Source organism: Petaurus breviceps, unplaced genomic scaffold, assembly GCF_028583685.1.
Source record: "Petaurus breviceps papuanus isolate PSGF00001 unplaced genomic scaffold, PetGlider_PUasm1.0 79, whole genome shotgun sequence".
Lineage (NCBI taxonomy): Eukaryota > Metazoa > Chordata > Mammalia > Diprotodontia > Petauridae > Petaurus > Petaurus breviceps.
This window is the reverse complement of record NW_027186523.1, coordinates 25574925-25587867: the sequence shown is the minus strand read 5'-3', so window position 1 is coordinate 25587867 and position 12943 is coordinate 25574925. Positions and strand designations below refer to the sequence as shown.

Sequence of the window (12943 nt, the reverse complement as noted above, 5' to 3'; positions counted from 1 at the left end):
ACCCAAGAAGACAAGTCCAGAGGGCCTCTTAACAGGTGTTTAATTAATTTGAATATGTGAAAATTTTCAATTGTTTTTTACTATGATACCAAAGTTACATATTTGTGGATATTTTTGGTATAATGATATGTATTTATTAGATAGATATAACTGAATCATACAATAAAGCTTATTAGGTTCATTGATCATAGACTTAAAAGCTTTCCACTTGTACCAACGAAGCTATTATAAATCTAGTTTCTTTTGGGCTAGAAGTTTCAAATAAGTAAGTAGTAATTATGTGTCAGATTTTGTACTTATTTCTTAATTGACTTAACTTTTTAATCGTTTATGACAGAAAATTTTGACTAACAGAAATTTTGTCCAATTTTTCAAATTAGGATTTTAAATTTAAACAGTGAAGCAATAAGGTCAGTATAGCTATCATGTACATTACAGACATACCTGATTAGTATCTTCATCATGATTTGACATTAAAAGGAATCCACCATCATCTAGAATTACACAATCCATTACCTATAAAAATATAAACAGTGGTGAAATTTTAGAAATGCTCTAAATCTTGGTACAATTATTTTAAGAAATAAAAAAGATAAGGATAATAGAAATAGGGAGAAAATCCTAAGTAATGATATTTTCTCTTAGTTTCCAGTTATTTGGATAACTGCACAGAAGGTTGCTGATACGTAGAGAATCCTAGTATTGGAAGGGACTGCAAGACATTTTCTAGTCCATTCTCTGGCATTCTAGAAAGTAAATTCATATCTACAAATAGATGAGAGTTTGAATCATAGAATCTCAAAGTTGTAAAGGTTCCCAGAAGTTTAGTCTGTACCTGAACAGGAAACCCTTTTGCAATATCTCTACAAATGGTCATCCAGAGTACACTTAACGGCTAACAGTGATACTTCCTCTCAAGGTACCCCATTCTACTGTAAGATGACTTTTATTCTTTTGTTTTCAAAATAAATTGCATTTTATCTTCCTTGGGCAAATATTTGTATACATGACAATACAAATTTAATTAAAAAAGGAAAAGTTAATGTAACTAAAGTTATTTGCAGATTGTTGAAACAAAAAAAAAGATGTATCAGCTTTAACAAGGTAGAAGTAAAATTTTCACTTTTGTTTCCGTTATCCCTTCTGAACTTCATTTCTGTTTCTTTAATTAACTTATTTTTCTGGATTTTATTTTCTTTATTAACATGATCATCGATTCTGGATGGATGATGGGTTGGTTTTGTTCATTTAGATCTGTTTTTTTCTTTTTACATAATTTTATTTAGTTCTTTACATATTTCTCAGAATTCTTCATATTCATATTTCTTTTGTCATAATACTCTGTTACATTTACTTAGCATAATTTACTTATTCACTTCTCAATCCTTAAACCAATAAATAGTCTGTTCCCATTGTTTTGCTAATACACATAAAGTAGTTTGGAATGTTTTTGTACCATATTTTTTTTGAGTCTCTAATGTCCTTGGGGTAAAATTCTAGTAATGAAATTACTGATACACTGAATATGAATGCTTTAGAAACTGAATATATGAATATAAAATCCCACTCACTTGTTAATCTCTTTCACTTTGGCTTTAGATTCCATCAACTGACAAACTGCTTTTTGCCCACATTACAGGTCATTTCTGAATTGCTAAATCCAATAGCCCTTTCTCAGTTCTCATTTTACTCTTGGCTTCTGGGACACTGCTCTCTCCTGCTTCTCCTACTTCTTTCATGCTTCTTTGCTACATCATTTACCTTTTTCCTTTCCATTAATTACAAATATCCTGTTAGGCGTTGTTCTGAGTCCTCTTCTGTCAGCACTTTCTCCCTTGGAGATCTCATCAGTTCCCAAAGATTCAGTTATCATCCCTGTGCATATGACTCTTAAATATAGATGGTGCTATCCACTATCTCATGAACATCAGTCCAAAATTGTGAATTGCCTTCTAGACATCTGCACCCATACAACCTATAGGCATCTTTAAGTCAACATATACAAAACACATTATCTTTCACTCTCTTCCAAACTTTTCCATTTCTCTTCCTAGTATCATTACCCTTTTAATCATAAATTTGCAACCTTCACTTAGTCCTCAACTCTTTTCTCTTGATAACTCCTTACTCCCTACTGATCTTAATTTCCTATAGTCTCACATTTGTTTCAATCTCTCCATTTACTTACTCTCTACCATAATGTAGGTCACTTCTGTATTATATCACTTATGTACTAGACTATTGCAAGAGGCTCTTAGTCACACTTCATCTATCCTTCTTAATTTTTGGTTGTCGGATTATTAGATAATTAGAACAGTTTTTCGTGTGGATGATAATGCATCCCATTACCCTTTTAGTGATTTTAAAAATGTTTACATCATTGAAACTTTAACTAAATTTGATGATAGTTACTCGTGTCCTTTTTCCTTACCTTGACCTCTTGTACTTTACGTGTTCTTAATCTAAACCATACAATTAAATAGTCTAACAAGACAATGGATGACCCTCATTACTCCCATATTTATTTACACATTCTTTTGGATCTATATACTCTTCTAACCCTAGAATCTTTTCCCTCCCTTGGCTCCCCTGGCCATCTCCTGGTCCTCTTTCTTCCATCTTTGGATGCTCTTTATTAGTTCTTTTTGCTGGTCCATTACCTTCTTGACCTCCTCAGAGTTTGGGTGTCTCCCAAGACTCTGGCTCTCTTCTCCCTCTATATTCTCTAGCTTTTTGAGACCATTCATTCCCATGAGTTCAGTGATCTCAAATGATTCCCCAAATTGTATCCTTAGCCTTATCTGTCATTCAAGGTCTAGTTGCACATCAACACCTAGGTGACCCACAGATTTCTCAAATGTAAAGAGGTGCAAAAGAGAAAAGATACTAATGCTCTTTCTCTTCCCCATGTTCCACTTCTTCAAACTTGTCTATTTCTGTTGAGATTATCACCATCTAATATGATATTCTTCTTTCAATTGTGATAACTGATATAACCTAGAGAGGCACAATTTCCATGTAAAACTAGAAATTACTTATATTTTTTTCTTCTGCAAAATATGTTGGGGTAGGTTTTGAGGGGAGGCTCTACTAAATGATCTCTGAAAGGTTTGTTCCAACTCTGAGGATCTCTTTTTTTATTCTCAGGTTATGCTTTGAAATTCAACTTTAGTGTTTTTATATATCATATGTGTATAAAGAGGTTTAAAGACATGATGGAAAACTTATTCTTTAAATCTACTTAAGAGACTCATTGGAGTGTTCTCATCAATAAACAGTTAAAAAAAACAACAACACAGGTTTCAACCCAGCTGAGTTTAAAGACTCACAGTAAAGTGTGACTATAATGACTTGGTCCTATGGGCAATAAATCTATCTTAAAGAAAGTTGATACAATGGTTAGCAGGTCATATGTTTTGAAAGATAATTATTTTTTAAAGGATTCTTACATCACTGTTTCTTTTGCAATCACAAACTGGACCGGCACACTGAAAAAGAGAAATTGTATCATTATCACTCCACACTTTAAAAAAAGCAATAAACTATCATGTTAGAGTCCAAATGAATCTGAGTTCTTTACTACAAAACTAAAAAAAGACTTTGAACTAGAAGGACTTATGGTAGTCCTGTCTAATGGGTGGTATAAGATCATATTTCTATATTTTAATAATAAAAGAATTTAGATTTAATGAACATCAGTAGATAAGGTTGGGGGCAGCTAGATGGCACAAGGGATAGTGCACTGGGTCTGGAGACAGGAAAACCTGAGTTCAAATTTGACCTCAGACGTTTACTAGTTGGGTCACCCTTAGGTGTCAACCCTGTTTGCCTAATTTTCCCCATCTATAAAATAAACTTGAGAAAGAAATGGCAAACTACTCCAGTGGCTTTGCCAAGAAAACCCCAAATGGGGTCAGGAAGGGTCAGATATGACTGAACAACAACAAAATAAGGTCAAGGATATTCTAGAAGATGTTATTACCACAGGAAACTTTTTTAATAAAAAATGTTTTTTTACTCTATGAATCATTTGCCTAATTAAAAATTCTAATAGCTAGAAAAAAAGGCTTAGCCATCGAATATTAATTAATCAATTTCCCATGTTCTTTTAAGATTGATAAGCTTTCCATTATAACATTAAACAAATCAACTTCTTACCGGATCCCTTATTGAGGCCTTGGTGAAATTCTCTATCCAGGTGCCAACATCTATTTTTATTCCAACAACTGAAAAATTATAAACATATGTCCACACATCAATTTATAGATCCCCTCTGTATTCTTTTTTCCTAATTTTATTCGATTTAAATAGGTAAATGAAAACCAATTACTTTTCCCTATCCATTACTACTCTGAGATTATCTGTCAGATTAACAAATAAGAATCTCATTAATTTTAGATATACTTTGGAATATTCATTTTACTTTGATTTAAAAGAATTAATGTGCATTGTTGTCAAGAATACCTGGTTTTGGGTCTTCCCTTTAACATATGCTTATGCTCCTAGGCACTTCACTAAGGCTGGAATTTATAGATGAGTTGGTCATTTCCATTGGTCTTTGAATTTTTCATACCAGAGTTCTCCCAAAAGAAATTACATTGAGGCTCTCTCTTCTTCCACCAAAGGAGAGGCAATAACAAAATGCCACTACTCAAATTGGAATGTATATGACAGTCAAATGCATAAGGACGTTTTCATGCATTTCAAGTCACTGGACAAATGAGCAAATAATTTAAATAAAGGTGCATGTTGTGGTAGATAGAGAATTAATTGGTCTTGGAATCAGAATACCTGGGTTTAAGTCTTGCCTCTGACCTGTAAGACCCTGGGTCACTTATTGAACTTCTCAATGCCTTAGGCAACTCTCTAACTTCCAGCTAAGCTGCTGGGCAGCTACAGATCTGGAACTACCCTGATAAGGTCCCTGCCTCCCAATTCCCTGTAACAATGCACTCATAGATTTCCTTCCCAAATACTCTGTCCTCCTCCCAATCTATACATAGGGTTGTCATTTGAAAAATAAAGTTCAAAAAAAGGTTTTTGATTGAATTGATTCATTTGCCATTAGAAGCAAACTCTATAGCAACACAAAGTATTACATATTTCTTACATGTATTAATTAGTACAGTGAACTAAGAACATTCATAAACAGTGAAAACTTGTTTCTGGTCAGGAGTGATTTTGAGTAGATAACCACGAGCCTGGTAGGATTTTAGAGGTGTTATCTTTTCCACAAGCTAGAAGATGAGTGAAATTCCATAATTAAAGATTAGGTGATTATCCTAAGTAGAAGTAACAGCAATTGTGGAATATTAGACCATCTCCTGAGAACAGAGTTTGATAGGAAGAAGAGAAAATGGTGGTGGTGGGGGGGGAACTGTCAGGGTTTACACTAGGTATAAGAGGTGGTTGGGGGCAGATGTATCACAGGGTATAGCAATGGAAGCTTGAGAGCAAAGTTAAATTTTGCTTTCTTTGCAGTTTCACCTATGATGTGCTTTAATGACAGGGTGACCTTTTAAAGAGCAGTGATCTCATAAGGCTTTCCAACCTAGGAAATTTAATATATGTAGGCTTTGTGATGATCTGCCCATTCACACTGGACAGAGAATTACCAATTATAATTTTATTTCCCATTTAACTTTAGTGACATTATGTAAATTTAAAATATATTTAGTCTCACCTGCAGGTTTGAGGAGTTTTCCATCAATATATATCTCCACAGCCTTGCTTACCATAATCCCTGATTCATAGGCACTCGATCCACTTTCTAAAAGTCAAAGGATTGTGGTGTAGGAAAAAAAAAATCATATTAACAAGGACAATTGTGATATTGATGGGTATATTTAAATCTATTAGTACATATTCAGTGGACAGTTATAGATTATATCTCTCTTTCTACAATCTTGTGCTGAACACATGTAGAAGAAACTATGCTAGGACTTCAGCAAATATATTTATCTCAGTTCACCCTGAGACCTGAATTATCCTGGTTAATTGCTTACAGTGCAGTTAATAGCTTAAATGCCAGATTTTTTGTTAAAAACCACAGTGTCAGTTAACTATTCACTACATTTAACTCTTCAGAAATCCTTCAATTGGAATATTTTGTGACATATTAGTCCATATAGCAGTACACAGCTATATGGAGCACAGGTCAGTAGAACAAAGGAATCGAGAAAAGTAGGGCTTAATCCTAGCTCTGAGACACACTACCTCTGTGTGGATACTTGGACAAGCCACTTAGCGTTTTTGTTGCTCAGTTTACTCATGTATAAATTCATGACCTGTGTCTCCATAACTTACTGTTAAAGTAGGGAGCAGTGAAAATATAGTTGTCATTATCCAGACTCCGTTTGTAGAAACTATCTTCATAAGTTTCTGGATTTTCTTGCCAATCTTCTCCAGCCCTAAAGAGAAAAAAAAAATTCCTTTATTTTTATCCCACTGTATCTCAGAACTCAAAAAATCCATTGATCTTACCGTCCCTGGTAGCAAGGCTTATAGAAATGAATCACCATGCCTGACCACCTTAACTGTTTAATCTACTTTATACAATTTTTAATCTGTTTATCCAAATAGGAAAAGAGGTAAATTCCATTTGTTGTTTTCTTACTGTATAGTGGGCAGCTAGGTGGTACAGTGGATAGAGTGCTAGGCCTGGAGTCAAGAAGACCTGAGTTCAAATATGGCCTCAGACACTATCTGTGTGACCCTGGGCAAGTCACTTAACTCTGCTTCAATTTCCTCATCTGTAAAATGAACTAGAAAAGCAAATGGCAAACCACTCCAGTATCTTTGCTAAGGGAATCCCAAATGGGGTCACAGAGAGACTCGACTAAAACAATTAAACAACAACGTACTAACTGATATAACCCAGATATGCACAGTCACCATGTAAAACTAGTTTCAGGCTGCTTCTACACAAGAATAAATTCCACTCAGGAAATATAAACATTTCTAGGAAAAGTCTTGGCATTGTATATTCACAGAAAAAAAAAGAAGTTAATTTGATAATGCATGGGCATGAAACAACAGTTTGGAGAAACTTGAGGTAGTCCCTTATTGAAATATGATGGTCATCCCAATAATACTTTTTGTGTACTTAGCACCTTCTTCTTTATTTCATTATAAAAGATAACATACTGACTTACTCTTTGGGGTATACTCTTGTAATTCCACCATCAGTCACAACAAAACGAGCTTTTACTCCCTTGCTACAATAAAGAACAGAGGGGGAAAAAAGAGATTTGAAAGAGAATTATATATTTAACAATTCTGCTTGGTCTAATTATGTGTATATGTGCACCCACTTTCTATAACACAGAAAATGGGCCTGTTTAAGCATCCACAAATGTGAAATAAATGTCTGTTGTTACTTCTATTTTTCTTGGACACACCGCAGTCCAAAAGTCCAGCCCTAAAATTTATATGGCTTTACTGCCAAGAATTTCATAGCAAAAGTCCACACTGAAGTGAAGAATGAAATTTTATATAAAAAGAAAAAAAAATACTTACAGGTTTTTCTGCTTACTCCAGTGATTTTGGACAAGTTCATTTGTAAAACCAGCATCCAGCAATACTCTATTGATCATATCCACATTACCTAACAAAGAATATGAATAACTCACCTAAGATGACTTGATTTTTAATATGCTACTTATGAAACATCAAATAGTATCTTGTATTTTAAATACCATTTTATATATTGTTATTTCTGTTTTATAGTATGATTAATTTTATCAGTTATTTCACTATTGGGTATTTATCCACGCAAAAACATTCTTTAAAAGTAAATGATGCTATTATCATTTGTAGTTCCATTAACAGGATTGTTTATACAAATGCTTTGATAATGACAATGTATAAGAGTGAAATTTGAAAAAATAATTAAAGTATAATGTAAATAATTTCAAGCTTAATACAACTTAAACGAACAGCTTATTAATTAATTTAAAGAAAGCATGACTCGGGGGCAGCTAGTTAGCACAGTGAAGAGAGCACCGGCCCTGGAGTCAGGAGGACCTGAGTAACCTCAATTAACCCCAATTACCCTCCAAAAAAAAAAAAAAAGAAAGTATGACTCAGTGTTTAGTCGTTTTCAGTTGTCTCTCTTTTTTTTTGAAGGGGGGAGGGCAGGGCAACTGGGGTTAAGTGACTTGCCCATGGTCACACAGAGAGTATGTCAAGTGTCTGAGGCCAGATTTGAATTCAGGTCCTCTTGACTCCAGGGCTGGTGCTCTATTCACTGTACCACCTAGCCACCTCTCAGTTGTGTCTCTTTGTGACCTCCTTTGGGTTTGCCTTTTTTTTTTTCTCTCATTTTACAGATGAGGAACTGAGGCAAAGAGGGTTAAGCAATTTACCCAGGGTTACACAGTTATAAAGTGTCTGAGGCTAAATTTGAACTAAGGAAGATGGGTCTTCCTGACTCCTAGGCCCAGCATTAGCTGCTGGTGACTAAATAGAGAGGTAATAAAGAGATAATAAAGAAATCACAAGATATATCAAAGTATTGAAATGTCTGTCATTTCTTCATTATTTTTCTACTGAGTCAAATACTTTCTTAAAATCTTTAAAATCAATAGACATGGCTGGTGAGCCAAAAAAACCAAAACAAAACCCCAAACAAAATCAAGTTGTATTATTCAAGAATTATTCATTGTCTGCTCACTTTCCCATTAGAACTTTCTTTTAACAATTTTTCCATTCTTTCTTTTTCTTTTTCACTTCCCGCCACAATGTTAAATTTCAAATAGGTTAAGAGTTTTTGGCACATGTAATAATGTTCACATTAGGTCTGGCTATTTCTGTCTTTGGGGTGGGAATGGGGTGGATAAATCACACAAACAAAATCGAAAACAATAAAAACAAACAACCAAATTCAGAATGTCATGTTGAGGAATTTGACTATGTATCCTTTCTTATCCCTTTTATTAAGTTATAAGTGAGCTATAAGAAGCAGTTTTTCTCCAAGGGTTAAATGACTTATGCTACAGAGATTAAATGATATTATTTATAAAATTGTCAAGGGATCAATGACTTTAGGAGACCTTGAGTCTAATCCCTTCATATTATTGATGAGGAAATAGCCTAAAGAGATTAAGTAATTTGCCTTGGGCCACAAAGCTAGTAATTGTCTGAGGCAGGATTTAAATTTAGGACTTCCTTACTATAAGCCCAGAGCTATAAAACACCTATTAGGGTGTAATGTTGAATGTGTAGCAAGTGCACAGCCGCTGACAAAATTATTTGGTCAATTCTCCAATGTGTTGTACATGGCTCAACTGATGTTTCATTCAACTCATAGGTTGAATGTTCATTCATATTAATTCCTAGACAAGGAGCTGGGGCCCTAATTGCAGGGGAAAAACTGGAATTTTTCCATCATCTACTCTCTTCAGTGTAGAAGTAATTTCAATGTGGCTACTGAATATTGGACTTTAAAGCAATAATTTTTGTTGATTTTCATATAGGTATCTTTGGCATAATGTTTTCTCCAGAGGATTAAATGTAACCTTGTGGTAGCCAATGTTCCTGACACTCAAGAAAGCCTTTTCACTTTAGGAAAGACTCTGTTTGGAAAATCATTGATAATTTATAATGCAAATAAAATTATCAGTAATTTAACAGTTTGTCTTAATTATTCTCCAGGCCTACAGTTTTCCATTCATTATAATACTAAATGTGACCACTGAAGTTGCTAACTCACGCCCATGCATACAGAGCATTAAGTGTTATTTATTGGAACTTTTCTTGTCCAGCTCATTTCACATAAATAATATCATTTTTACACTGGTTCTGGGAATTGAGGCATTCTTTAAGTCATCCATTCCAAACCATAAATATCTGATATGGCAATTATGGAGACATTTTCATAGGTCAATAAATTAACTTTAATAATAAATAAGTAGTGTGAGAATTCTACACCCACTGATAAGGTTATTCCTGTAAAGTGATTTAATATAGCAAAATAAAATTTTACTGCATTTCTTTTTTTTTTAAGTCTTACTCATTTACTTTTGGTTGACTATTATTGCTGTCAGTGGTGATTTTTATAAAGTCATAGCTATACTTGGTTTGTTGATCAATAAGGTAAGACACTAATTACAAGAAAATAAATATAGAAGATTGATAGCATTGTTAAAATCACTAATGAAAATCTAAACCATTTGAAAAAAATTTGAACCCATTTAACTTTTTTTCTTTTTTTTTTAAAGCAATTCGGGTTAAGTAACTTGCTCAAGGTTACACAGCCAGTTATTTCTGGGTGGTGCTAATTATCAGAGCCTGGATTAGATCCCAGGTCATCCCAACTCTGGGGCCGGTGCTCTTACTCACTGTGCCACCGGCCGCCCCTTATTTAACTTATTTTTAAAAATAACTACATGTAAATATTTTACTCGTCCATATGACTGGCTGGCCACAACTGATTTTTATTTTATGTTACTGAATTATCAGGAATGCACACATTGCCCCAGAGAGAGGAGAATGGGTGAAAACAATCAGGAATAGGTCATAGTAATAGGGGAACTTGCAGCTTGGGTAGATGTCAACTGGGCATCTTCTCTCAGAGATCTGGTCCTTAACCCCAGACCTAGGACCATAGATACTATGGCTCCCTGAGTATGTGAAAAAAACAAAAAAAAAACCCAATATAGTCTTGTATTGGAAGGATCTAAAGGTCACCTAGTGAATGGATGGAAGATTTGCCTTTATATAAGATGTTTTGTCAAAGTATAGAAAAAATTGTCCTGGGTATATCTTTTATTAATCATCTATGAGTTGACCTGATCATTCTTTTAGTCTTGAATAAAGAAGAGTTAAGTTAATGAGTGATATAAGGAAAAATATTTTATCACAGATGGACAAATTTTTAAAAATGTAAAATCTAAATATGGATAATTATATATGTATATGTTTATATGTTATATAAATTTATATATTATATATTATGTTTATATATAATTATATATGATTAATACCAAATGACTGAGAACTAGCTTTCATATGAACAAACTACGTAACTGCTTTCTTTAAAGTATCTATGCTTATTGAAATACCATCATTTTAAATATAATATATTTTTGCCTGAGATTCATAAATCATCTTGGGTTTCATTGCATCTACTAATTCACTTTAAAAGTATAGATATTGAGTCTGTTTCTTACCATGATTTTGAGAGATTTTTAAGTCTTTATGAACTATGATAAACTCCATAATATTCAGAAAAAAATAAGGGTTAGTTGTTTTTATTTATTTATTTTTTTTTTTTTTAAGTGCTAGCCACAGATTTATAAGGGCAGATGAACAATGACAGACCTACTTAACTGTGACTTTGGTTCATGATTCCTAAATATCTGTCCTTTTTGCAGAGGAAATTATTTTCCATGGGTGTCTGACTGACTTTGTAAAATCTTAAACACTATATAAATTGAATTCTTTTTGTCTTTCTGCTCCTAGAAGAAATGAAGGATAGCCCCAATCTCTATGGATAATTTCCTGTTGGAGCGGCACAGTGAGTAAGAGCACCGGCTCCAGTGTCAGATGACCTGGAGATCGAATCCCAGGCTCAGACACTTAGCACCCACCCAGAAATAACTGGCCATGTAACCTTGAGCAAGTTACTTAACCCCGATTGCTTAAAAAAAATATAATTTCCTATTTAGGATTAAATTTCTAAGTATTGTGAGATACTGACAATGAACGGTGAAAGGTGGGATGGTTTTTCCTTTCTCTAAACTGAACCATGCCAGCATATGTCTGATTATATAGAAATGTTGTGTTGTTTTTTTTCCCCTCAGAAGGGATATTACACTGCCTACTTTTTAAAGCTAATATTTAGGATTATGTCTCTGATGTAAGCAAGATAAATATACAGTAAAATGTATGCTACCTGAGAACATAAAATGTCTTCCTTTTGCCTTTGTAGGACTTGATGATTATTTGAGTGAAGTTTATATGCAACCAAATCAGATATCACCAACCATCTCAGTCATCAGGCAGGATTTCAATTAATTTTTTTTTTCTGCTATAAGTCAACATATCAAGGACTGACAATATCATCATCATGGGAATTCTTTCCACCAATGCAAGTTGCAACCCATCTATCACCCAATAAATAAATGATAGAGAATCACCAGAGCCTTAGAAAATTAAAGTGATTTACCCATGGCCACATAGAAAGAACATATTCAAGACTGAATCTGAAATAAAGTAGAGCACTTTAATTGGGCAACTAGGTGGCACAATGGATAGAATGTCAGACCAGGAGTCAGGAAAACTCATCTGAGTTCAAATCTAGCCTCAAACATGAGCTTTGTGACCCTGGGAAAGTCACTTACCCCCATTTGCCCCAGTTTCCTCATCTGTAAAATGAAGTGGAGAAGGAAATGGCAGCCACTCCACTATCTTTGCCAGGAAAACCCCAAATGGGGTCAAGAAGAGTCAGACATGACTGGAATGATGAACGACAGAGTACTGCACGCATTAACAGGGGTTGGCAAATTATAGCCTGAGGACAAAATCCTGCTCACTGCCTCCTTTTGTTTGGCACCCAATTTATTTAGTTCACAGACTACCAATTACAGGTGGCTGGGGTGAGACTTGGTGTTGGACCATAGTTTGTGAGACCCTTGTTATTACCCATTGCTGCTTCTTGGTTATGTGTATATTTCTAGGAAATAAATAGTGGAACAAATGATCATATTTCACCAAGAAACAAAACAAGTGGCATAGTCATATGGATTAACTCAAGAAGAAGGATTTTGGTTATATATGAGCAATGCTGCCATATTTTAAGGATCCTTGGACTCTTTCATCTGACTTGAATTTGAAACTTCCTGTCTTCTCAATCAGAATGCAAGGTCTTTGAGAGCCTGTCTTACTTTTCTATTTGTATTCTCAGGGCTTAGCACAGCACTCAGTTTTGCTAAGTCTCTTC

At 34.2% G+C, this 12943-nt stretch overlaps 1 protein-coding gene across 1 annotated transcript in view; it reads right to left on the bottom strand.

Annotated features, from left to right (window-relative positions):
* The window catches only part of LOC138175717 (voltage-dependent calcium channel subunit alpha-2/delta-1-like), a 429557-nt gene that overhangs the window by 26570 nt on the left and 390044 nt on the right, over positions 1-12943 (bottom strand). The window contains exons 23-29 of the mRNA XM_069106216.1: positions 7519-7606; positions 7155-7217; positions 6307-6410; positions 5684-5770; positions 4159-4226; positions 3450-3488; positions 445-516 (exon numbers count right to left, since the gene is read on the bottom strand). Coding sequence (XP_068962317.1) covers positions 445-516; positions 3450-3488; positions 4159-4226; positions 5684-5770; positions 6307-6410; positions 7155-7217; positions 7519-7606 — 521 coding nt within the window. The remainder of the gene's footprint in view (positions 1-444; positions 517-3449; positions 3489-4158; positions 4227-5683; positions 5771-6306; positions 6411-7154; positions 7218-7518; positions 7607-12943) is intronic.